The sequence below is a fragment of the Rattus norvegicus genome, chromosome 19 (assembly GCF_036323735.1).
Source record: "Rattus norvegicus strain BN/NHsdMcwi chromosome 19, GRCr8, whole genome shotgun sequence".
NCBI lineage: Eukaryota > Metazoa > Chordata > Mammalia > Rodentia > Muridae > Rattus > Rattus norvegicus.
This window is the reverse complement of record NC_086037.1, coordinates 11,089,387-11,116,561: the sequence shown is the minus strand read 5'-3', so window position 1 is coordinate 11,116,561 and position 27,175 is coordinate 11,089,387. Positions and strand designations below refer to the sequence as shown.

Below are 27,175 nucleotides of genomic sequence, written 5' to 3'. Positions count from 1 at the left end.
GTGAGAAAAGACAAGCCTGGCACTGCAGACCCCTTCCCTGCTGTCTTGTGTAGACCACATATTCTTGTGCCAAGTGGTGCTTACAACTCTCTGCTTGAAGATGCTGTGAAACTTTACCTCTTGAAGCCAAGTTTAAGCAAATATTTGCCAGTGTGACGAGTTCCAGGGGTACTACTTGTGACTTTTGACCCTTGATCCAAATTGCATCCTTTCTAACATTTTTCTCTTGGGCCACCCCAGAAACCAGGATGGCACCTGATAGGCAATAATCTATGTTCTGGGGATGGGGCAGATGTGGTCAGAAGGACTGTCAGCTTGGACACCTGGCTTCTGTCTGGCCTTGACTCTAACTGATCTGCTGAGAGAGACTGAGTCAATGGTGAAACTCCCAGCCTCAGTTTCTTTTGCTAAACGGATATAATGAGAACCCAGCCTTCCTACCTCAGTAGGTAAGTGTGGAAAATGATCGTGGGAAAAGGAGTCCCTTGGCCAGCCAGGGATCGAAAGAAAGGTTTTCTCGGTTTTTTCCCCATGCAACATCTTTGCCAGAGAAAATTTTATGTGACCCGAAGTGTGTGAATATATAGTATAGATAAACAAATCAAGCATTTAATGGTAATTAAATGTTAAAATGGTAAAATATTTTTTTTTCTTTTTCTTTTTTTCGGAGCTGGGGACCGAACCCAGGGCCTTGCGTTTGCTAGGCAAGCGCTCTACCACTGAGCTAAATCCCCAAGCCCTAAAATGGTAAAATATTTTAAAGGGTTATTTTAAGACAACTCTTTGGTATACGTATATTTTTGCCATTTATTAAAGATTAAAACAAGTTTGGATATTAATGAGATATGAGTGCTTATCTTTATTCATACAGAATTAGATCTTGGGCTGTATTTGATACTGTAGGAGTCTATCACTGTTGAGTATTTTGATTTCATAATCATCGGTGTTGAATGCTACTTCACATAATATAAATATATAGCAGTATCTATAACATATATGTTACATATATGTAACACTTATATAAAACAGTATAAATGCAGTCCATGAGGACAGAAGTATGTGTGGGGCAAGTCTAGAAACTCTGTCCTAATGCCAAGCCAAAACCAATATAATGATTTGGTTTTTAATCAAACCAAAGTTAGTATCACAAATGGAAAATTTTAAAATCAAATATTCTACTGCAGAACAAACCAAGAGTAGACTAATATATCTTATAATATAAATTGTACTCTACCTGTTGAGGAATGTTGGTAGGAAAATTAGGTTATTGTGCTCTATATGAGTAGAAAACTTAAGTACAATAAAAACACCACACTTCCTGACACACAATAGTCGTATTGTGAACCATGATATTCAGGGGACATTTGTTGGGGTCATGTGGCTTTATCGCGAGCGCAGCGTACGTTGCTCCCATTGTGCACTCAGCTGGTGTTGCAGTGAAGTTGCAGCCCACAAGATGGTGAGCACCCTAAGGTACCTCAGCTTCCTTACGCATGTAATTTTCCATTAATTCTTAGTCACTGTTTCTTCAGAAACCTTTTTCTATTATCAAATTTGCCATAACCCTACATTCAGTTACAGAATCTTATGGGGAGCAGGGGTCTGAAGAGCATCCCCAGGTGAGTGGTAGACCAGGGTTCAGAAGTGAAGTCTGGGGGAGCACATCACAGCGAAGGCCAGCATCTCTCAGGTCAGCACAGCCGCCTGAGGGACCCACTCTTGGAGTCTGAGTGCCCAGTGCCTTCTCTTACAGTTGTCAGTGTTTACTCTTAAATGCCCATGTGTATCTCGCACGCTTTAATTTACCTCTGAGTCACGTGACGGTTGTCTAGACGCAGCCTTCTGCATCCCCACCCCTAATCCTTTGCGTTACTGGAAGTTTGGCATTACAAACTCCTTTAGCTCTTTCTCTCTCTGCCGCATTTGAATAGTTGTGTTGCCTTGTCTTCAGTTTGGGCAATCTTCTGGTGTCTGATCCGTCATCGATTTTACCTAGGACAACTTTTACTTCCATTATTGTCCATTTCCTGTATCTTCTATTTCTCTCTGAATTGTACTCACAATCTTCTTTGGTGTCTTAAAATATTTTATTTTTGCAATACCGTGTTAATTCTGTCATCCATATCTCTTCCACCTCCATTTCTGTTAATTGATGCTTCTCTTGGTTGTGAGCCGCACCTCCCTGCTCGCCTGCAGAGCCAGGATTTTCCCCCTGGAAGGTGGTATTGGGCGTCACTCTACTGAGTGCCACCCCATTTAAAGGTTGTTGTCTTTATTCTGCTATTTCCGGGGGTAGCTAAGTTGGTTATGGGCAGCTAGATTTCTTAGGCTTTCTTTCTAGTGTGTCAGGAGGACCTCAGGGAGCCATGAGAGCCATCTTAACCTAGTTGCTGTGGCCTCTGGTGTCCCTGCTGCAGGCTCCAGCAGTCCCCGGGGACTGTACTCTGACTTTTCAGCGGTTCGTCTCCTGGCTTGGAGAAGTGCTGTAAGCGTGCAGCCTCCGAGGCCTCTGGAGGGCGTTCTCTCCTTGGTGCTCTTCCTATGGAGCTGTGGAGTCTCATCTGTTCAGCCAAAGACCCTCAGGGACTCTGAAAAGACGCCAAGAACCCTCCCTTTCTCTCTGCAGTCTCCTCACGTTAATCCCTCCCTGTGGTCCATGAGCCCTGTGGTGTCCCTGGCTTCTCCAGCCTGTGCTGTGTGGCTGGCGACTGTAGTCCACAAGCCACCTGCACAGCCAGTGTCCACGTGTCCCCTCCACTTCTCCAGCTCCACTGGGATGCTAGTGTTTCCCTGGGGGACTCTCTGGGGTCACAAACTTGCGGGCTGTTTGACCGTTGCTCCATCGAGAGGATTTTGCAGGATCTGGAAAGGTGGCTCAGTGGTCAACCAGGTTCCCTTCTCAGTATCCACAATGCCTGTGACTCCAGTTCCAAGGGGTCCGATCCTGTCTTTTGACCTGTGGGGCCACAAGACACATATGTGGCACACTTACATGCATGCAGGCGAACACTCATAAAAACAAATCCTGTAAATTAAAAAGAAGCTTTTATAAAATTCAAAACAAGCCAAAAAATCAAAACAAACAAACAAAGCATCAGACTTAGTGCCAATCAAACCCACAAGCTGTCCACAGAGTCATTGTGCTCTGCTTCTGAAAGAAACTCAGACTGAGACCCACAGCCAGCACTAACTCTCAGTTTGCCACAGGAGTTATTGTCTGTCAATCAACTGGTGACTGAATAACTCAATGCTAGCAGGTCCATACAAAGGAATATTGTTCCGCACTAAAAAAGAATGAGTTAATGAGACATGCTATAACATGGGCATATCTTGAAAAAAACTTTTAAAAAAGATTTTATTTATCTTGTGTATGTGAGTACACCATTGCTGTCCTCAGACGCACCAGATCAGAAAAGAGCACTAGACCTCATTGCAGATGGCTGTGAGTTACCATGTGATTGCTGGGAATTGAAATCAGGACCTCTGGAAGAGCAGTCAGTGCTCTTAACTTCTGTTGAAAAGACTTGTTAAATGACAGAACCAGTCACACACACACAAACACACACACACACACACACATACTGAGAGAGAGAGAGAGAGATCTCACACACACACACACACTCTTGTGTCTCTCTCTGTCTCTCTTTCACACACACACACACACACTGACTCTGTCTCTCTCTCACATACACACACACACTCTTGTGTCTCTCTCTGTCTCTCTTTCACACACACACACACACACACAAACACACACAGACTCTCTCTGTCTCTCTCTCTCACATACACACACACACTTGTGTCTCTCTCTGTCTCTCTCTGTCTCTCTTTCACACACACAGAGAGAGACTCTCTGTCTCTCTCTCACTCTCTCTGTCTCTCTCTCTCTCTCACACACACACACACACATAATCTTATGTATGTGGACTCTCCAAATTATGCAAATTTTTAGAAATGACGTAGATTGAAGTCAGATCTGCAGAGTGACTGGTGATGGGCACAGGGTTGCCTGGGGAAGGGAATAAAATGCTCTACAGTTAGGACGCAGTTGTGGTCGCTGAATCTCTGAAATTTACTAAAGCAAATATTGAGCTTCGTGCTTTAATCAAGCAGACTGTGTGGTATATGAAGTGAATCCCACAAAGCTGTCTGTCTGCAAGATATCTGTCCGATATCTGTTCTTGTAGACAGAGAAGAGGTGAGGAAGGTATGGACGGGGCTTTGATGACATAGAGGGCTCGGCTCCCATGCTAAAGCCTGAGTATGCTACACATGGTAATGATTCCTGTTCTGGAAAGATGGCCCCCAAAGAGTTCACACAGTCCATCAAAGCGCAAGGAGCCTCTGATGCTGTCCTTAAAATGTGCTCGTTTCTCCTTTACTTCCATTTTAAGAACATTCTTGCAGTCTCTATGTGATTTCCTCTTTCCTGCATACTTGTCAGCAATGAGCATGTGCCATTCACACTGCCTCTGCCCTTGATGTCCCCTGTGTGGACTCTGTCGACCATTAAGATCCAGCAGAACAGGGTGACTACCTAACACCAGCTAAGAGTACGGCAATGCCCTCTGCTGGCTTTTCTGATGGTGTGTATCTTACACGTGTGCACGGGCTAGGACGGTTGTTCCTTTAAGCCAGGCATCACCCTACCTCCATTAAAAGCCCTGTGAGTGAGCTGTAGGCATGGCTGCCCTCCCCTTGGAGACCTGTCCTCTCCTGGCAAGTACATCCATCGGATCTTGGGTTTGATCCATAGCAGGGGAGGGGTGGGGTTTGGTTGAGAGGCTGAGATTGTATCTTTCGCTTGCTCAGTGTTTTCAGGGTTCTTCAGGAATGCCCTCTGAGTGAACACGAGTCCAGGCCCTGCACTGTTCCTAAGTAACCAGCAGCCAGCATGGCTGAGCAGTTGGCGTTTGCTGCTCCAGTTGCAGGCACTTTCAAGGGTCCTCGGCTCCTCGTTTCTAACCCTGTGTATAGAATATGAAGGTTCTAGACTATAAGTACTCAGTAACTCAGGTGAATGGGTTTTCATTTTGCTTTGTTTTTAGATTTTTAGATTTCACAGCACCCGTAGAGCATCTCAGTAATCCATTTCCACAGGACCCGGCTCTCCCAGTCCTCCCTCTGCGAAGGCAGGGCTTGCGCTGGGCCCCCAAACCCTGTGCTGTCCATATTAGGTGAGGACACTGCGCTCATCGCATGTTGTTTATGGTTCTCCCTCCAGGATCATCCATGAAGATGGCTTCTCTGGAGAAGACGTAAAGCAGTACAAGCCTGTCGTCTACAGCAACACCATCCAGTCTCTGGCAGCCATTGTGCGGGCCATGGATACTCTGGGCGTGGAGTATGGTGACAAGGAGAGGAAGGTAGGCATAGTGAGAGAGGCCTTTGTGACTCTGCTCCCTCCTCCTGATCATGACTAGGGGAGGTTGTGCTCCATGTGGGAGAGAAGGCAGTGGCCACCAGCCCAAGCCATTTTACCAATCCCTGGCAAATGCAGGGACTTTTGTGATAGGTCAGTCTCACCAGGATAAGCAGAAGCCAAACCATTCCTAGTCTGTTCTGTAGATGAGAAGAGAGAGATGCTTTGAGTCAGCACAACTCTGAGGAAATGTCTGACCCCGGACAATTGGCTTGATCAGAAAAATATTTCTTGAACAAAACCCACTTTGCTAGGTGCCATCTTCACTGCTGAGGAGAGCTGCCTCACCTTGTAGGAAGGAAGCATCTGTTGGAATTGCCACTCACTCTTCACACCAATGGTGTGCTTTCTGCCTCTCCTGGGAGGTGTGAGGCCCTCCTTCCTGCAGAGAGCGGGCCTTCAGACCAAGCACTGTTCTCTGAAAAGCATATAAAAGCCTTTTATTTGCAACTGTTTGCATCCACCACAAGGCTAAACTACAAACAGCTACTGCGGAAAAGCCTCCTGAATGTGAAATGAGGATGGTGTGAAGAAGGTGTAAGAACAACCTGAGAACTCTCTCCTAAAGCTGGACTTTGCTTCCCACCCCCACCCAGGGAGCAGCTGGAGGCCTCAGAGCAGCTGGCCTGCATCCAGTCTCTGAGTAGGGAGCTTAGTCTCCGGTGACTTGACTGATACACATTTCCCCGCCTCACAGACAAAAGCTATCCTGGCCTTCTCAAAGTCTGACATATTATCTGTGTCAGATAGCTTTGCATGTAAAACTTGATATGTTATGCACAAATCCTCACTCCACGGGGCAGTCACCTCAGCTCAGGATGGTACCTCCAGGGCCTGGGGTAATGGGTGGCTGACACAGTGTCTATACCAGCCTAGGGTGGGCAGCAGGGTCCTGGCAGAGCCCATCCATCTGCTGCTCCCCAGAGGCAGGACAGGAAGCTGGCAGTGTATTTATCGCAGGTTCTTCTCCAGTGGGAGACCAAGGTATGTGGAAGTGAAAGGGGGAGTAAAGGTAACTGCCTCTCAGGCTCGCTTATGTCAGCACTCTCTGTGCAGGAGCGTGCACAAAGGGAACCGTGTTCAGAGAAAGCTGATGAGTAGAAAGTACCTGAGGGCAGTGTGAGTAAGTGGTTGGCTTAGGGTTTTACTGCTGTGAACAGACACCATGACCAAGGCAACTCTTCTAAGAACAACATTTAGTTGGGGCTGGCTTACAGGTTCTGAGATTCAGTCCATTATCATCAAGGTGGGAACATGGCAGCATCCAGGCAGACATGGTGCAGGAGGAGCTGAGAGTTCTACATCTTCCTCTGAAGGCTGCTGGCAGAACACTGGCTCCCAGGCAGCTAAGGGTCTTAAAGCCCACGCCCAGTGACACACACTTACTCCAACAGGGCCACACCTTCTAATAGTGCCACTCCCTGGGCTGAGCACATACAAACCATCACAGTGGTGCAGCGACTGGTGAGGAGCGCAATATCCTCTTCATCCTCGTGGCCATGGAACGGCGGGCACGAAAATAGCCAGAGCACTGCTGCCTGCCAGGACTGTGCTGAGCCCATGTTTACTGTGCCCAGAGCATAGTAGGTCAGCAAAAAAGTCTTGAATGGAATTGTATTCTTCCTCTCCCCATTCTAAGAGAAGGGGAGTGCCTGGAATCTTATCCCAAAATGGTCATATGACACATCCCAGTGTGTACAGTGCCGGTGTGTAGCCTTAGGGAAGCGTTGAATCGGTTCAAAGGCTTTGAGGAGCTGGCCGTCTTCTTGGGGGAGACGGGATGAGCAAGCTCTTGAGCGTGACTTCTGTTACATGTGGTCAAAGCTGGGTAGGCTGCAAAAGTAGAGGGGCCTGACTGAGACCCAGACTCCCAGCACTGGCAGAGCAAGAATTCAGAGACGGGCGAACCCAGTGAGCAGCAGGGAGAACACTTCACTACAGGGCAGAGGCACGTACTCCAGGTGTGAATCAGGATTCTCGAGAGATCGCGCTGGCGTCTTACGATGAATAATGGAGGGGAAGATTATTCCTGAGTTGAATGGCATGGGGCAGGGGCAGAGGATAGGATGGGATTTTTTCCAGTCAGGTTTCTCCTGTTTTCTGTCCTTATATGTCCTCCATATGTGACATGGTGTCACCTGCATAGTACAAACAGGCAAGCTTACCAGGCTGATATTATGGAGATGCCAATAAAATGAGGCAAAGACCACTAAGTCCTCTTGATCTGCCATGTTACCCCAGCGGTCTGGAGTGGTCTTGTTTCTTCACCTTGAGGGTAATATGATGTCCTGCTATAGTACAGCTATACCTTAACCTCTGGCTACTTTGAAGTCTGCCTCATTTTTCCCTGTCTAGGTGACCCCATTTTCTTGAGATAGTCAAAGGAGGCTTCTTAGGAAAGACTACAGTGCCTGATACCTAGGTATGGTTTGAAAGGTGACCGCGGAGGGAGGTGAGGATGAAGCAGCCAATCAGCCCTGAGTTCAGGAAGTAGCTAATAATGACCAACGGAGATTTGGCTGGCAGAGGGAGGAAGGTGGTTAGAGCGTAGGGTAGGCAAGGGTGAGAGAGTTGGAAGTACAGGTAAGCCAGATTTGGTGAGCTCTGGACGCTAGCCAGTGAGTATGGTTTCATCCTGCTGGTAGGAAGCAAACATTGATAGACTGTGCTAGAAAGAGGGGTGTAGTGGGATGGCAGACACGAGGATGGCAGGCATAGGGTGACATCATCAAGGAGCTGCCAAAGAGGGAATTGTGTCTGAAAGCTGTGGCAACAGAATACGCATGAGACCTGGGGTCAGGTGAGCAGTCTAAAATGAAAGGTGCACGAGGTGTAGTGACAAGGGGAACGGATGGCCTGGGTGGCCTGGGTGGCCTGGGTGGCCTGGGTGGCCTTGACACTGGGTGAAAATAAAGACTGAGAACCAAGCACTCGGGTGACCAACATGGAGCAGCGACTCAGCCGGAGGCAGAGAGAAAAGGCTGCTGGGTAGTCTGCTTTCAGAACCAAGAGCTTCCACACAGTGATCAGCAAGGACAGGGGCGGACTCAAAGCACAGGAGCTCCGGGAATTGTTGGCTCCAGGATAGCAGAGGCTTCTGCATTTTATCTTCTGGGATCTGTGTTAAATGATGTGCCTTGTTATTCAAGGAATACTGTTTAATGTTAGCCTAACAACCACCTAGCAGTGATTGCTACTGCTATCATTTTATTAGTGGGAAGGGAGGAGGGGGAGAGAGAGAGAGAGAGAGAGAGAGAGGGAGAGAGAGAGAGAGAGAGAGAGGCAGAAAGCATCAGAGTGATGTGCCCAGGGTCCTTCTGTATAAAACATGGATGTGTACAGAGAGGCATGCTTACCTAACAAGACTACAGTCCACAGCAAAGGCTCACGTAAACACACAGGCTCAGGGCAGCCAGGCGAAAGAGCTCCTAAGCCAGGACTGGTACACAATCCTAGCACTTGGGAAACTGAAGCAGGCACACAATAATCTGAGACTACCCAGGGCAACGCAGCAAAGTCCTATCCATTTTTTTTTTTTAATCCGTAAAAGAATTTGGAAGGGGAACCAAAAAGACAACACCCACTGCCTTTCTCCTGCTTTCTTTCTTGTCTTCCTGATGTCTGTCTAACCCATTTCCTTGAATTCACTCCACGTCCCCAGCACCAGTGGCCATCTTCTCTACCCCATCCTCAGGCTGCCTTTGCCTTTCTCTGTTTGGATTCCCTCCCTCGGCTTCCTTCTACCCTCTGTCTGGTCGTAAGGCCTCCCTCTCTACCATCTATCTCCCTTGCTCCATATCTTCACGTTCTCAGTGTTCCCCCACCTCCCCCTATTCCTTTTCCCCTACCTCCCCCCTCCACCCATCTCTCTGGTACAAATTGTCTTCAACTTTCCAGTTGAGATTTCCCAGCTCTCTTTTCTCCAGCTCAGCCCTGCTCTGCCCTGAGCCAGCTGTGGAAGAAAGGACAGGGAGACGGGACAGTGATGGAGTTTGAAGGCTCATTTTGACTGACTGATCTCACGTTAGTAAATTTTGCCCCATGCATGCACACACATGTAAACAGATATAAAGCATGTGTTTTGTGTACGGGCAATAGAAAGGAGTACAAATGCAGACAACAGAAGCTGAAAGAAAAGACAAAGCAAGAGCCTCCAGGGTGAGGTCTCTGTCCGCCTCTCTAGCTCTCTACTAGTCAGAGAGGCCAGAACCTCTTCCCCAAGGCTGGCCATAAGCTTCTCTTGCTGTGTGAGGGATCCTTACAATTAAAGTCTCTAAAGTACCATGTCTGATAGTGTAGTCTGATAGGCCCTGTAACCTTCGCTTCAGTGGTAAAAGAACCCAAACACGCAGTGCCAAGTTTGCCCCTCAGTCACTCGTACGCCAGACCACGCCCTTTGTCCAGTCCAGTTTCTACACAGCTGTGCATTGTGCCCAGACGTAAAGAGATACACCTCCCACACCACACGTCTTAGCCTTCGCTTCTGAACACTCCTCTGCCACTTATTTGGTTGAATCCATTCTGTTTTCTTGTTCATCTGACTTTTGTGGTGGGGCATTGTCTGTGACTCTGGTGATGGGGGAGAGGTCCTGCCCCCTCTACCGGTTCGGGAACAAAGAAATGTCATGAATGAGTGGACATGATGTCATTTTCTTCTTTAAACAATATCTGCACATGTGTTGGTTTTCCATAATTGTATTACCCAAGAACAGAATACACATCTAACTTAATGCCTGACCCTAGAAATAATGGGTTTTGGATTCAGATGTCAGCTGTAGCACCAGCCTGGCCTGGAAAGGCTTCTTGACCCCTCCAACTCCCACAGTTTGATCTGTGCAACCCTAAGCCAGCTCCACTGACCGCCACAGGAGTGGAGGAGACCCTACATCTGTGCATAGATAGCGCCTGCCAAGCTCAGAAAAGCTTCAGCGCAGCTATTCTTTTCGTTATTTGTTTAAAATTATTAATTTTATTGATTAAAAAATAGTGAGGAACTATCCTCACGAAAGTCTAGTGAGGACTAGGTAAGGCCATGTCTCAGGTTCTCTTGGTCACAAATGGAGGCGCCCGACTTGGGATTTGCTACTCGAGGTCAGTGACCTAATCAGGACTGAGGCTCAGTGGTGGCTGGAATCGCTGTCAGGACATGTTTGCTCCACCAGTGCCTCACCCCTACTCCAGAGCAATGGCGGCTCTTGCGGGAGGCAGACTCAGAGTTCAGGCCTATGTCCAGCCCGTCGTTGGATCCCCTCTGGGTGAGAAAAGTGTTGAGGTTTTAAGTCGTTCAGTAGAACTCAGACTGCACTTCTTTAACCTGGAGACGGCAGAGCCCATTCCTCCGTGCTCTGCACAAATCCTGCAGCAGATAAAACTACAGATGCTGTCTGCTGGCTCTGCAGAGTTCCCTGCAGCCAAGATCACGCACGAGTTGTCAGATCTGAGGAGAGGCTGTGAGAAGAAACAGATAAAGACCCCGTACTCACCCCAAACTGAGGGCCAAGAGGAAGCAGGGATACCTGCACAGACCAGACCCTGAGGCACTGCCAGCCCAGACCACAGCCTGTCCTGCTCAGATTAACAGTTTGAAACTCTTCCACCCAAGACTATCGCCTCCTGGGACTCCCTTTTACACATGTGACTAAATATGCCATCCGTCCCAAACAGAAGAGACTTGCTTAATAAAACATGTGGCAGCCGTGACCAGACCAGAGGGGTCCTGCACACACGTGCAGTTCCTTCCAGCTTCTCAGCCCACTTAAGACCTCATTTTCCCTCATTCACAAATACTTAGTATGTACTCGGAGAACAGTGCGTGAGTCATCAGGGATGGATACAAAGATAGGAGCCCGATCTTGTTTGCAGGTGAGATCCTGCCCTGCTCATGCCCAGGACTCGTGCAGCCGGATCAGCCTGCTCCACACATTATATGGCCGGGTCAGGCCCTGAGCTCCTCTTTTGAGGGAGGCATCCACTGCTTAGGGCCGGCTCCCAATCTCCCCTATAGGGAAAAACCACTGTAAGGAATAGCAGTGCCTTCTGGCCTCTTGTCTCTCTCGGCTGTACTCACAGCTACCTCCAACCCTCTGCTTTCCATAGCTCCACAGCCAGACCGTGGGTCCAGGAAGTCAACAGCGAAGGCTGCTTTTCATGCCTTCTTGGTTCCCTCACCGGCCAAGTGAAGGCTGGAGTGGCTTTATGGGTTTCTCCGTTTGTTCTTCTAACTGGGCATTCATGCAGTGGTGGGTTAGAACAGAGACAGACACGGCAGTACATGGTGCGGTCATGGGAAGCATGGTGGGGCAGGGTCTCTGGAATGCTACCCTAACCAAATCCCAACTCTACTTCCTGCGGGGAGAAAGCAGAAAGAAGCCTCCTGTCTCTCAGTAACACACTGGGCGATGGTAATGAAGACTGTAGACACCGAGTCGTGGGATTGTCTGTAGATTAGGGGACTCAGTGTGTATAAGATCTGCTTAAGCCTACTGCTGATCTCAGATCAGCACGTAGTAGGTGCTCCAGAAAATTAGGGGATGTTAGGGTCATGATTTCCAATGTAGATTAGGCTGTAGTGGGGACAGCCAGTCCAGGAAGAGGACAACATGACCAAGCAGTGGCATAGATGGGAGGTGTACCTTTTCTGTTGGTGTTTCCATTGCCCTGGTCAGTGTTGGCCGTCTAGTCTATCACAGATGTTGGTGTTTCCATTGCCCTGACCAGTGTTGGCCGTCTATCACAGAGAGAGACATGGGAAGAAGCAGGGAGCGGGTGGGGATAAGTCTACGTCTTATGCCAGTTAGTGAGAAAACAGTGGTGAGAAAGTGCCCAGTGGATGATCCTTCCCAGCAACAAATATAAGACCTGGGGCTAAAAAGAAAAGTCTTGTGTCTGACCTGTAGTTTTCTGAACTTGATAAAATGTTGCCGAATTCCCTGTCCCACAAGCCAGGTGTTGAGAACACTTGACGGGAAGGCACTTTGACCCTGGAGTCTGTCTGTGTACTTGAGGATTGAGGGACAGGATCAGAGGCAAAAGACATTCCTGTAGGAGTCCAAGCTGAGTGGTCGTACAACATTCTGAAGATTTAAACTAAACTCCTGGGGGCAAAAATAAAAATACAGTTAACACAGACGTCCTCTTCCTTCCTGCCATGAGCCTTTGCCCAAGTAGCAGGCTGGGGTGGACCTGCTCTCCAAGTCGCTGAGCAGGCAGCAGAGGGAAGACTTGCCCTTGTTGCCGAAATGCAAGAGACCTCAGCTGCAATGGCAGCCCCTTCTCTTGAGTAAATTGCTCCTAGATTTCACACAAAGGAGGAAAGGTAGCAGCCAGCAGGTGCCCAGGCAAACCAGGGATTAAATAAAAACAAGACCTAGATGTGCTAAGACAGCAGGGAAACGGCACCCAAAGGTCAGGAAAGATAGTGGATCATCAGGCTGCTGACAGAGGTGAGTCCAGGTCTCTTCGTTTCCTGCCTTTGCTTTCCCACATCACCTCAGAAGCTAGAATGTTGTCCCACGAGGCATCATAGGCAAAGAAACATCTGTGTGGCAGGTAAATCCTGGTGCCCAAACTGCCCACAGCACAGGCCTGGTACCCTCGTCTCACCCTTCTCCAACACACTGGGTTCCCTGGTTACTGCCAAGCCCCCAGCCAGTGTCCAGTCTCTTAGCTTGCCATGCCTGGCTTCTGTGCCATGGCATGCAGAGGGGATGACTGGTCAAGGCTGGGCCACTGTAAATCTCTAGGTGACTGTAGGCAGGCATATTTTTTAACAAGAAGAAAAAGTGAAGCTTTGACCAACAGTAAATAAGAACCAACCACAAGCCATAATGCCTGCCTGCCCCCCTCCTCCTGCTCTCTCCCTGCCTCATTTTCACACCCCTCTACTCCACCCAGCCCCATTTAGTCTCATCTGATGGTTTATGAGAAGTAGTTTACAAGAATGAGAATCAAAATTCCAATCATCAGGCCAGCTGAGTGCCCCTCCAGTGTCTGAGAGATCCCATTCCCCCTAACATTGCCACAGGAGGACCTTGTCTTTGCAAGGGAGTACCCAGGGTACCTCCTTTGGGCTCAGAATTGACTTTAAGTTGGCAAGCTTCCAAAAGATCCCACTGCCTTAGAAGATGTTGTGACCTGCAGAGAGATCCTGCCCAGCCAAGGCCATATTTAGAAGTTCCTGGGATATTATGAAATTATGAACTTGAAAAATGAGGTCGTAACATTTGATGTATTTTTACTGCAAATTCTTGAGACCCCACCCCAAATGGAATGGAATAAGGTTATGTTCCCTACAGAGTAAGCATAGGATTTACCAATAATTGACTAACAGTGGTCAGACTGGCCACATGATCTTAGAGTGGGTCACAGGCTGGAGCGTGTGGTGAACATTGTAACAGTTCACCCCAAGAAGTCTGTCTGGGGCTATAGCTCAAGCTTTATTTGGTCTTTGCCCCTATTGGTCCATGCTCCTTTGTAAATGGGCTGGTCCTTCCTGGACACACAGGAGCCTGTTAAGGAGCCATAGGGCACATTTTGAATTGTTGATGAATCCCAGGGAATGAAATGCACTGCGTTTCCTCGAGGTTGCAGAATCATGTGGATGAGGCCATAATCAGAGGTTCCTGACGATAGATAGCCCCAGGGGTATCTGTCCCACCTAACCTAGTGCGGAAACCCCATTAAGTATATGTAAGGGCTTTGCAATGTTTCGCACAAGGTAGGATTGTATACGTAGCTTTCTGTCACTCCAGTGAAATACCTGATGAAATTAATTTTCAAGAAAAAGAGTTTATTTTGGCTCATAGATTTAGAGCGTCCAAACCAAGATCAGATAGTCACAGAGCTTTAGTCTGCCGGTGCATGTGAGAAACGGTAAAGGTGAGAAATACAAAAAGGAAATTTATATCCTGAGTTGGGAAACAAGAGGAACCAAAAGTCTGGGTGTGGTGGCACGCTTCTAACTCCAACACCCAGGAGGCAAGGCGATCTCTTTGAGTTCCAAGACAGCTGTGAGACCCTAGCTTAAAAGGGGACTCGGGGCTGGGGAGATGGCTCAGTGGTTAAGAGCATTTGCTGCTCTTTCAGGAGATTTGGGTCCAGTTCCTAATGCCTACATGTTGACTCACAATCTTCTGTAACTCCAGTCCCAGGGAAGCCAATGCCCCCTTCTGGCCTGCAAGAAACAGGAAACGTAGTATACAAATATACATACATGCAGGCAAAACACCGAGACGCATAAGATAATAACTCTTTATGGAGGACAAAGAAGGGGCTAGGCTGTCTCCAGTAATGCAAGGGCTACCCATAAGGCCATGCTTCCTAAGTATTTCGCCTCCTCCCAGTTATGCCGTCCAGGAAAGCATAGATCCAAGGCAACAGCATCCATCCTTGAAGGGAGAAGCAGTGTGCACCTCACCTCCCACAACTCACACCCACAGCTGTTTGTGTTCTCCTACCCCTGGTTCCTCAACATCTCCCCCTCTGCTTTGTCTGCTGGGAGCCAGCCACGGTCTGCATCTACTCCCGGAAACCTCTCGTGGTGAGTTAGGATGCTCTGTTTGCACATGATTGACAGTGCAATCAAACTGGGCTATTAAAATAAAAAGCAGTCCTCTGGAGAGCTGGGATGCAGCACCGTGGTAGATAGCTTCCCTCACAGCCACAAAGCCCTGGGTTTGGTTCTCAGAACCACAAGAATAAAACAAGAACGACAGTTAGCTGGCCAGTGATTAGGTCCAGGAGTGGTGCTGCAGGGACCCTTGATTCCCCTGGATCCTCTCTGACTGTAGGTCACCAGCCCTCGACAGTGTTCCCCACCAGTCAGGAAGCCGGCTGCAGCAGTTGTCCTAAGCCAGGACACAAGTGCCATCTCTCCCCTGAGTTCTCCACAAGACCTGGGTCTCTACCATCTCATTGGCCAATTAGTAATGAGCCCCAGTGATGAATCAACCACTGTGACCAAGGGATAGGATTCTGATTGGCTGGGGGGTTCCTAGGATGAGTGAATTTCTCATAGGAAAACCAAGACAATAAGAGACAAAGCAGAAGTGGATGCTGAGGAAGCCATAATAAGCCACCTTGAGTCTTCTCTTGACTTTGGCCCTGATAGCTGTACCTCTGTGTGGAGAGGGATCCACGCGGTGATGGAAGGCCAGCCAAGATTCTAGTCTGTACATGATAACTTACACTAGACTCCTGTTCCCATGGTGGACGGCCAGGGGCCCAAGTGACAGAGTACATGGACAGTCAGCCCACCTCCCATTCCGCTGGCCACACCTTCCGTCCCACGGGGGCTAATGAAGGGGCAGTGAGAAGGGTGGAAATAAAGGGGGGAGATGGGCAGTTAGCAAGGGACTGGGGTCTTTCCCAACCTGTCTGAGCCAGCTGGTGCCACCAAGATGAGCTTTATTTTAGAGCTCCTGGGAGTGGTAAGGTCATCCAGCAGGGCTAGAGCCAGACTTCCAAATCAGGTAACATGGCTGGGAGTCCTGGCCCTGCCTGCCACTTGCTCCCTTGGTACTGAAAGCTTACCACATAGCTGAGCTTCTCGTTCCAGAAGCAGAAGGAATAATGGCACCTAGCACAGGATGGCCCTGGCTAAAATGAGTTAACACGTCAATGGCTACACACAATACCAGCTCCCCCTAAGAGCTCCAGAAAGGCCTATTGTTACCCTGGTGCCCCCACCTCGCCACCCCCATATTCCATGATGAGCCAGGTCCAAAACCCCGAGTGTCACAGTTGCTCAGAACCAGAGACAGAAGGACAGTATCCAAGAGCCACTGACCTACCACGGTTAAAGAGGGAGAGCCAGGAAATAGCCTAGGCGTGTGCCTCTTCTCCACCTTGCAAGGAGGAGCACAGGGTCCTTCTTCCAAACCAGACCCAGAAAGGCCTGGGAGAGAAGCCCAAAGAGATGGACACAGGGAGGGAAGGAGACTCAGAAAGGAGAAGGGTGACAAGCAAGGCTGCATGACCACCACATGGGGAACAGTGGGTTAGTCACCCTGTCGGGCATCCTAGCCCTGATAGGGCCTGGTCCAAAGCAAACACTCCTGAAACAACAGCTGTTTTATTTCCAGGAGTGTTATTTCCTATTCATTCATTCATTCATTCATTCATTCATTCATTCATGAGTTTGCTACGCCCTGCTATGTGCCAGCAGGACTATATGCACACTGTGGAGAACCAAGAGCAAACAGGCCTCTGTCCCCAAGCCCAGCTGCTAAGCAGAAGCACACACCATGGTTTTAAGGAACTGAATGGTGCCTTCCCTGATCTCTGCAGAGAACAAAGTATCTGATAAGAAGAAGGAGGAGCTAGCGACCGTGAAGTGAGAGGCGTGAGAAGGAATGGGGAAGAGTGTTTGGGGAAGTGGAACAGCATGTGTAGAGGCTATCAAAGCCGGGAATCAGTGTCAGTGGTACCCAAGAGTCCAGAGGAAGAAGAACAGAGAGTCCTAGGCATGGAGGGCAGTGGCTTTGTTCCTGGCTCAGCCACTACAGGCTGAAAGCAGGAGTAAGCATGGCTTGCTTTAGAGGCTCTCTGTGTCCACTGGAGGTTCACTGTGTCCATTGGAGGCTCACTGTGTCCATTGGAGGCTCACCGTGTCCATTGGAGGCTCTCTGTGTCCATTGGAGGCTCACTGTGTCCATTGGAGGCTCACTGTGTCCAGGGGATGCTCACTGTGTCCATTGGAGGCTCACTGTGTCCACTGGAGGCTCTCTGTGTCCATTGGAGGCTCACTGTGTCCAGGGAAGGCTCACTGTGTCCAGGGAAGGCTCACTGTGTCCATTGGAGGCTCACTGTGTCCACTGAAGGTTCACTGTGTCCATTGGAGGCTCTCTGTGTCCATTGGAGGCTCACTGTGTCCATTGGAGGCTCACTGTGTCCAGGGAAGGCTCACTGTGTCCATTGGAGGCTCACTGTGTCCACTGGAGGTTCACTGTGTCCATTGGAGGCTCACTGTGTCCATTGGAGGCTCACTGTGTCCATTGGAGGCTCACTGTGTCCATTGGAGGCTCTCTGTGTCCATTGGAGGCTCTCTGTGTCCATTGGAGGCTCACTGTGTCCAGGGAAGGCTCACTGTGTCCAGGGAAGGCTCACTGTGTCCATTGGAGGTTCACTGTGTCCATTGGAGGCTCGCTGTGTCCATTGGAGGCTCACTGTGTCCACTGGAGGCTCACTGTGTCCAGGGAAGGCTCACTGTGTCCATTGGAGGCTCATTGTGTCCATTGGAGGCTCACTGTGTCCATTGGAGGCTCATTGTGTCCATTGGAGGCTCACTGTGTCCATTGGAGACTCTCTGTGTCCAGGGAAGGCTCACTGTGCCCATTGGAGGCTCACTGTGTCCACTGGAGGCTCGCTGTGCCCATTGGAGGCTCACTGTGTCCACTGGAGGCTCGCTGTGCCCATTGGAGGCTCACTGTGTCCACTGGAGGCTTACTGTGCCCATTGGAGGCTCACTGTGTCCACTGGAGGCTCACTGTGCCCACTGGAGGCTCACTGTGTCCAGGGAAGGCTCACTATGTCCACTGGAGGCTCGCTGTGTCCAGGGAAGAATGAGCAGAGCAGTTGAACAGTAGCATCCTGGGATGGAGAGGGTCGCTATCATGCCAGAAAGAGAATGGCCTTGCTCTGGGTCAGTCATTGTCTGCCTGACCCAGTACCCCTTCTGGTTCCCCATGATATAACCTGGAAAGGGGTACTGAACCCTGAATATGTCTTTTTGGGAGCAGATGGAGACCCTTCTGCCCCTGGCCCTGCCTTCCGTGCCCTGGGCATCTCAGGAGAAACCACTTCCAGGTTTTGCAGCCAAAATGCTGCTGCCTCCTCTCCTCAGTGCCTACTTGACTCAGCCCCACCCCTGGCCTCAGTCCCCTCCTCTGTAAATCAGGAAAGATCACATATCTGTGGTAAATAACTAAAAGTCAGTTCTTTCAAGAAAAAAGCTCGAGCAAATGCCACAGTGGCAAAGGTGCCCACAGCCCCTTGGCCCACACAGCAAGCTGTGTCACTGAGCTAATGTGCTAGCAGGCTGGGCTCTTCTCTTCCCTTCCTCCGCAGCCCAGAAGCAACCATGGATTCCTGAGGACATGTGGACCAGGATCATTTGCACAGACAAATTCCCCTCCCCCAAGATCTCTGGCCTGAGATCCCCAGGGCAGACCTAAAATAGCTCAGTGCTGAACTCAGTCTCTCTTCCAGCTCTGTGGGTCCTGATGCTTTTCCTGCTTTCTGTCTTCCTCGCTGCTTCCTGCTGCACTTCCCACAGCAACCCCCACCTGCCACACAGAGCCCAAACCAGCTGGTTCCCCTGATGACAACTGCCTAAGGAATAGAAAGGTGGCTCTCTGAGACCAAGGTGTCTGTCTGGGAACAGTGAACCTGTAGGCCAAGGCTCTTGCCAGGGTGTTCAGTCTCTTTTCTGTCCATGTTTGTGGACCTGATGATGTTCTCCTTGACACTTCCCTCCTGGGACCAAGTCCAGGCGTAACAGAACCTAGCACCGAGGTCACCATAGGGTATCTTCTCATGGAGAACCACGGAGCCGAGCCTTTGCCGCCAGACAGGGCCAAGGGTGCATGAGGCTCCCCATTTATTAGCTTTGACCCCAGGCAAAGGTTACCCTAGACCTGTTACTTTATTAGTAAAATGTCAATAATATCAGTATGTCTCTGGCAGGATGGCATGGACCACCCGTCAGTGAGGATAGGGAACAGGTCATACATTGTGTCCTCCTCCCAGGAAGAGGGGCACTAGCCTGTAGAAGGCCTTGCATGCTAGGCCAGGGAGTACAGAATCCAAAGAGTAGGCCATGTGGCATCTGTGTTAAGGGAAGACCCAGGGACAAGCAGTGTTGTAGAGAGATGACTTAGTATGTGGCAAAGTGGCAGGTCTTCCTGTTGGGTAAGGTCTCAGATGTTTGCTTCAGACTTTAATCCAAGACCCTTGAATCTCTCCTGGCCAACAATGTCAGGTTCTTTTCCCTCATTGGCCACTGAAGGGCAGCCTCCTGGCAGGGCAAGGGCCTTGCTTTGGCTAACTAGTACCTCAGTGGCTTTTCCCAAGAGCCTGTCCTTAACTGCTCACCTCAGACTCAGCACTTCTCCCGCCTGCTCAAGTGAGCTTCAGCGAAGCTCCTGCCTTGATGGGCAACCCCGACCCCACCCCACCCCCGCTGTCTGTGGCAGCCCCATTGGAGAATCAAGAACAGCATGCTGCTGTGAGTCTGTGGCCTGGCTGAGGCAGACTTCCTATTGTCTCACCTCTCATGGAGCCAGTCAGAGGACAGAAACTGCATCTGTCTGTGGAGACCACAGCATACATTCCCTGTGGTAAGCACACAGAATTCCATAGCAAGGAGGCCTGTTGATGTACGACACCATGTTTCCCACACCTTGTGTTTTGAATAACTCTTGTAGCCAGGTCCCTCCTTTCACATAAGGACATGTCAGAGGCACAATGTAAAGAGATTCACTCAGATTAGTAATGTCAGGTGACAGCAGAGCTGGGATGAAAACCAGAGACTTTCCTGCCTTTGAGCCTCTCCCCAGCTCTAATGGGGAGCAAGAACCTCCCACACTCCTGTGATGCCTGCTCTATGGCATTGGCATCTCCAAGCCCCCTCCAGGGTCACTGGCAGCCACTTATCTTTGTTTCCTTTGTCCCACAGCATAAGCTGTAGTGAACTGATCAGCCTATGGTTAAGAAGCCCAGGTTCAGCCATAATCTCTCCTGCCATCACCCTTCAGCATGGTTGGAAACTATGTAAGACTTAGGGCCTCCCTTGCACTTTGCTTGCCCCAAGGAATAGCAAAAGGGAACTGAACACCCACGTACCTGGCCTTGTTTCTAGCATTTTCCATATATTAATTCATTCACGCCCTCTCTTTTGCCTCTGTAAGAGTAGTATGCTTGTTGACAGGACCATAAACAAGCAATATGCCAGTCGCTTGTTTATGGTCCTGTCACAAGTCTGTGGTTTAGAAATACTAGTCAGCAGCTAAACCCAGGCATACGGCTCACCATCAGTGAGGAGGTAATCCATCCCCACCTGAGCAGCCACAGTCTTAGCCCAGGCACTAGACTGTGCCCCTCACAGCCAAGAATCATCAAACACGGAAATGAGGAAACAGCCATCCTCAGCCACTGTCACAGCACCAGCCATGGTCTGCCTAGCCTCTGACAGATGAGGCCAGGATGCCCATAGAGCAATAACCCTTCATCCCACCTCCATTCCTAGAGTTCTGCCAGCCTGGGTGAAAGGAACAAGACTGCCCTAGTGTCTCCATCATGGCCATGCAAGGACCATGAACCTGAGCATGTCCTTGGAACCAGGATCCCTAGGCCCAGAAGCCTCCAAGCTATTGGAGAAGAGCCAAGCCTGGCCTCTGTATGGTGCCTGGTTTCTTAAAGATAAGTAGGATATATGTGTTTGCTAGGGAGTTGGGAAGGAATTGGAAAACAAACCCTATCTCTTAAACCACCAACCCTGGTGGTGAGAGCACCAGTATAAATTGTAGTGTCCCCTAGATGTGATTTTTTTTTTCTTCTTTTCTTCTTTTTTAAAGATAAGGTTTCATAGTGTACACTTTGATCACCTCAAACTTAAAAGTCCTTCTGCCTTAGCCTCCCACGTCTGGAATTGCAGGCATGCACTGACATGCCAGGTCTCCCTGGGACCTGCTGGTGTTTGTCAGGAGCACAGGATGCCTGGGACCTCAAAATACTCAGAAGAGAAGACCCTGGGCTCTGGTCTGGTGTTGTTCATCCTGGCCTAGACGTATGCCAAGCCTGAGCTCAAACGACAAGAAGTACACTGACCCCAAGGCCCAGCTCTGTTCCCCATCCCTTCCCCGCCCCACCCCAATCTGTTCAACTAAAGACGTACGTGTCCTCACCCTGTACCCTCTGGCGTTTTTATGTTAAAAACTCAGGAACCAGATCTAAGGTTTTGCCCCCCTTCTTCACCTACTCCCACAGCAGGGACAGAAAGAAGTCCTAAAAGTTCTATCAATTCTCCCAGCAGAACTCATGGCTGAGTTTAGGTGCCAGCTAAGTCTAAGGCTCTGCCTTTGTATCCAAAAGGGAAAGAAACCCCAAGCTCCAAATGCAGGGCACATGGTAAACTGAAGACTTTCTCCCAGGGAACGAGCAGGTACTCCTGACAGGGCGGCCACCGGGAAGGGAGCCCTTTGAACACCCAGTGTGTGTAGCACTGTGGTACCAGAGAAGGGCCTGTAGGAAAGGTGTGGTCCTTGCCCAAGGGAGGCTGGGGGGACTCATGTGGCTACTGTAAGGAAGCTGAGACTCAATGCTTTTCCTCTGGGGATTTGACCATTTAGCGAATGACATAAACCAACAACCAGATGAGGAAAGAACGCAGCAGGTTTACTAAGTGCTAGAGCACAGGCGCACAAGATGCGAAGGTCCTCCTCTACAGAACTCAACGCCTGGCTTCTGAGGAGAGAGGTAGCAACAGCCAGAGATGGTTGAGGGAAGGATTTGCATAAGAAATGAAGTTGTGGGCTGGAGAGGTGGCTCAGGGGTTAAGAGCACTGACTGCTCTTCCAGAGGTCCTGAGTTCATTTCCCAGCAACCACATGGTGGCTCATAACATCTGTGATGGGATCCAGTGCCCTCTTCTGGTGTGTCTGAAGACAGCGACAGTGTACTCACATGCATAAAATAAATAAATCTTTAAGAAATGAAGTCAAAGCTTCCCAGGTAACACCCACATTTGTCTGATCAGGGTACTGACTCTGCAGTCTCTTTGACCTGTGGGAAGATGCCTCCCTGACAGGACTGGCTGGCCTCTTTCTGCATTTCCCTATAGTTTATGAAGGCAGACATTCATAAATTTCTTTTACAAAAGGCCAAGTTCCCGGAGCCATTCCAGAGCCTCTATTCACTCTCAATCACCAGCTTAGAGCATGCCCAAGACTTCCAGATTTGTCTTCTACCTTTCTGTACTTAAGTCTGACCCATGGGTTAGAGCCACCAAGACAGGCAACAGAACACATCGACGTTGCCGTCACTGTCTTTTCGTCAAGGGCAGCCGTGCCTTGGGGATGCAGGCAGACGAGAAGGGCCATCCCGGCTGCCAGTTGCACTCCAATCAGACACAGCCCCTGGGTATGAGAGCGGGAGGTGGTTTTCAGGGACTCTGCTTGATGAATAAGATGGCGAACTTGTGAAGCAGGCTCAGAATGGAGAGTGCCAAGACCAGGGAGCCTTTGGGCAACTGGGGGAGGGCAATGTCACAAGCAATTTGCATATAGCTTATTGATCAGCCCACACCTCCGATGCCAAGCACATGGACAAGTGTTCTGTGGCACCATTAGGGCACGTGGAGCTCTTCGGATGGAAATGAGATGATGCCACCAGATATCTCTGCTCAGGCCAGGACCCCAGACTCCCACTGCCTCCCCAGAACCCAGTCCAAAGGCTGGAATATGTTCCATACAGCAGCCAAAATGAACTGCAAATTGTATATCCAGCATCCATCCCCTCTGCAGTTCCTCACAGGTTCTTCTGAGACTTAGGCCTTGGCCTTGGGGCTTTTGTCTGTGCTGCCTCCTCTTAACCTTCCAGCCATGAACCCTGGCTCTGCAGTCACCTCCTTTGGAAGCTTTTTCCTGGTTCCCTACACTCAAATATCTGGGAGCTATTTCCTTCAGGATCTCTCTCTCTCTCTCTCTCTCTCTCTCTCTCTCTCTCTCTCTCTCCCCCCCCCCGCGAGTGTGTGTGTGTGTGTGTGTGTGTGTGTGTGTGTGTGTGTGTGTGTGTGTGTTAGAGAGAGAACATTGTCTGTGGAACAGACACAGGCCACATGACTCTAATTAGAATTAGGAGGGGAGCGGTCTGCAGTTATTTTTAAGCTGCTTCCCCTCATCTGTGTCCACTTCTCCAACCCATTCTGCACAATTAGCAGATCCCTCCTGCTCCTGTTCCAGTTCAGCTCAGGAAAGAGCCGCCTCCTGCAGTCTCTGATCTGACCTGTCCTCTCAGACGACAGCTCTAGATGCACCTCAGGTGCTCCTTTCTCCAGAAGCAACCTCCAGCTGACTGGCTCCGCTGCAGGCATTGGTGTCAGGAGTCTTGGACATCCAGATAAGTCCAGTCCTCCCAGACCTGGGCCTGAGAAGAGGTGAGATGCGTGGAAAGTTGGGATTATGGGAGATTTTACCTGTCACATGGCCCTGTGGGGATCCCTCTGAGGACTGGATCTCTTTTTTCCTAGATTTAAGCCCTGGTCTTGATATAAAAGTAAATTCTCTCCCCTCCCGCCATGGCCGTCCAGTGTGAAAGTGTGGACACTCAATGGTGGGAGGACACTGTTTAGCCAGCACCTCTGTGGGTAGTGGCTTTGCTGCCCCTCTGTGGGACTCCTGACATGGGCCAGCAGACAGGGAAGGTTACAAGGCATGTGTCTAAACCAGGAGACATTCCTTTGGCCAAAACTTAGTCTCGAGGTCACACTTTTCAGAGGAGCCTGGGAAATGGCCAGTTGTCCCCCAAGGAAAAAAAGACAGCACGCTCTTATCAGTAGGCAGGTCTCTCTGGTGTTGTATTTTAACCAAATTGCAGCTAACTCACGGAAGAACTGCCTCCGGTATAGTTAGAGTCCCGTTCTCTTGGCTCGCAGTCGGTACTTAGCCTGGATGACTCCGAGAGCTTCACCCTTTGTGTGACTAGAAGTGAAGCTGACTCACCTTGTCAGCCATTGCTGTGGCTGAGCATAGCCAGTTCTAAAAGTGCTGATCCTGGGCAGGGTGTGCCACACGGGTAGCCTGGAGCCTTCCTTCTTGTCTGTGTGCTAACAGACAAACATCTCCCAGTGGTAACAGCAGCTTTCTGGCCTGGCATATATACTGGTGAGTTACAGTTTCAGTGGTAAATGGGTCAGCCTTTTAAACTTTTGCTATTTTTTTAAATAAATCACCAACATATCCAACATAAAAGTTCACATATACTAATATGAGATTAATTTCTAGGCTATACAGATATGTGTGAATTAAAGTGGTACATGAGTGGCAAGTTGGGGGACATTGTATGGGCTTAAAAGGCTGAAATGCAAGACCAGCATGTACAATGTGTAGTCCCAGTGTGTGCTTCCTTCTCTGTAGCACGTGCTCCCACCACAGGACAAGTGTGTCACATGATAGACAGTAGAACCTGGCATGGACCATGTGTTCTGTGCCGGGTAGATACTTGGATTATTAGAGAACACTGTATTGCATCATTTAATTGTGCCAGCGATCCTATGAAAGGTGTTGTTACTACCAGCTTATCAATGAGCAAAGAAAAGCTACTTCCCTGGCCACGTCAGCCACGGTCCTCCTGCTCCTCTGGCTGGCAGTAATTTAGGAAGCCACTCTAGGAGTGCCCCGCCTGTCTCTGAGCCTCACGCTTCCCATGCCGCTGGAACACTCTTGTGCAAGTTTTTATGCGGCTCTCTGCTTTCATTTGTCCTGATACCTACGTAGGAATGGATTGCTGGGTCATAGGACAGAGCATGGCAGTCATATAATATACCGAAAACCTTTTCCAGAATGGCTACACCAGAAATGTATAAGGCTCCATCTGAGAGACTCCCACTGGCATTTGGATTGTTAATTCTCTTTCATTTTGTTTTTCTATTCCCTGATGACTTGAGAAATTTAACACCTTTTAATGTGCCTTTTGGTCGTTCTGTTGTAAGGTATCCGTTTTGACTTTTCCCACCATTGTGAGAGTTTTATTAATGAATTATACAAGGATGTTTAACATTTAATAATTATCTGGGGGCAGTAGTGCCATGGTGCACTGACGTGGGGGGCAGAGGGCACTTGCAGGGGTCAGGTCTCTCCTTCTACTGTGTGGATCTCAGGCTCAAAATCAAGTCCCCAGTCTCAGCCACAGGCCGCTTGACTGACTGAGCTATCTTCTCAGCCATTTCTTTGTCAACTATATACAGACTATAGATTGCCTTTAGGAAAGAAAATGTTTTTGAATACATTAAGTTGTTAAATGCTGAATTGCCAACTGTCACACTTCTCCTCCACCCCCTCCCTGCTTTTGAGTGTTGTGGGGAGTATCTGCTGGTCAAGGAGTGTCACAGACAGTCCACACCCCAGCTCTCAGGACATCGCCTCTGCCCTCTGAGCCTTATTTTTATGAAGTCTAAAATGGGGATGTTAGTCACCGGCCTCTCTGGGCTGCTGTGAAGGTGACATGAGATGGTATCCAGCACCTAACACAGTACGGCAGAGCTGAGATGGCTGGTGATACCCTGTCGCTAAGGCTATCAGTACTCCAGGCTGCACACCCTGAGCTCCGTCTGTCTGTCTGTCTCCCTCAGGATAGAGAAAGCACCAGCTTCCTTCCCTTGTGTAAGTGAAACCTTGGCCTCGCTTCTACATCCATCCCACTTCCTGGTCCCGAAAGGCTCCTGAGCCAGCCTCTTCCCCTGAGGACCCAGACTTCCTCTCCTTGTGACCAGCATGATCCCCCTGCCTCCACTTCCCTACTGTCTACCCTGTGTGTTGCTGCTGCAGTTACCAACAGCTGCCTTTCTAAACTGGAAAGTCGGGGCTCCTGGGTAGGTGTTCAGGGGAGACCACTTTGCAAGGGCAAGGCTTGGCTGTGAATGGTCTCACCTCTGAGTATAAATACCAGGCTCTCATCTTAGCCAGCCAGAAGGTCCTTCTGCCTACCTTCTAGAGTCTTCATTGGGCCTCGCTGGCTGTCCTTACTGGGGACAGGCCACTCCTTTGCCTTTGGCAGGGTCCAGTCCTTCCATACGTGATCAGAAAATTCAATTATAAAGCCAATTACTGATTTCCTGAGCTTGACAAGGAGACATGAAAGTTTGATTAAGTTTGAATTCCTCTCTGGCTAATTGCCAGCCCGGGCCAAATAGGCTGTGGGAGATTTTTGTTCTCGATTCTGGTTTTTTGTTTTGTTGCAGTGTTCCCGGGATAGGGGAACGGTTTTGTGTTGTGGTCTTTGTGCCCTCCTTACTTGCTGAAAGGCTCTTCCTCCGTTGTGATGCATGAGATGCAAATCCCCCAAAGATTCGTTGCCAGGGTAACAGTCTCCGGAATTGAGCTCAGCTAAACAAAGTCCTTCAGATTTGAAGGGAACAGTGTTTATTTCCCATGCAGAGGCAAGCTCTAGTGCCCACAACAAGGCTGTGTTCAAGGACGCCTGCCTGCGTGAACAGGGGTACAAAAGCCGCTCACTGGTCCCCTCCTCGTCTGCAGCAGTGTGGCTGGGCTCTGGCTGCTTCCCACCCTACACAAAAGCATGGGCAGATGCCGAGGCCACAGAGCGTGGCTTCAGAGGGTGCCTCCTACCAGATGGTTCCTTGGCCCAAGAACCTGCCACGCTGGCCCTCAGCCAGTGGCTCTGCTGAGAGCCAACAGCAAGGCGCAGGTGGGTGGGGCTGGGGAGCCACCCTGTCCCTAGCAGTACACCTAGCTATTTCAGCCATTTCTGGATATGGAACTGGCCTGTGGTCAGAGCAGACTGGAGCTCCACACTGGTGTCTTGAGTTGGCTCTGGGGTACCATTTCCTCCCCTAGGAATAGAAGGGGCGACCCTCAATTTTCTGGAAGTGATGTGCATCATCTAAGAAACTCAAAACTTCTGCCCATGAAAGTCCCTACGTAAATAGAGCCCTTTGTCTTTTCTCAGCCCGTAGGGTTCTGGAGCTCTGGTTAAAGTCCTAGTACCCCTGGAAGAAGAAACATCTGCCCACGACACCTT

General features: G+C 49.6%; 1 protein-coding gene across 3 annotated transcripts in view; it reads left to right on the top strand.

Moving 5' to 3' along the window:
- Window positions 1–27,175, top strand: part of Gnao1 (G protein subunit alpha o1) — a 157,650-nt gene that overhangs the window by 81,876 nt on the left and 48,599 nt on the right. For all 3 annotated transcript variants that reach the window (NM_017327.3, NM_001414910.1, NM_001414909.1), the window contains exon 3: window positions 5,225–5,366. In NM_017327.3, the coding sequence (NP_059023.1) occupies window positions 5,225–5,366 (142 nt within the window). The remainder of the gene's footprint in view (window positions 1–5,224; window positions 5,367–27,175) is intronic.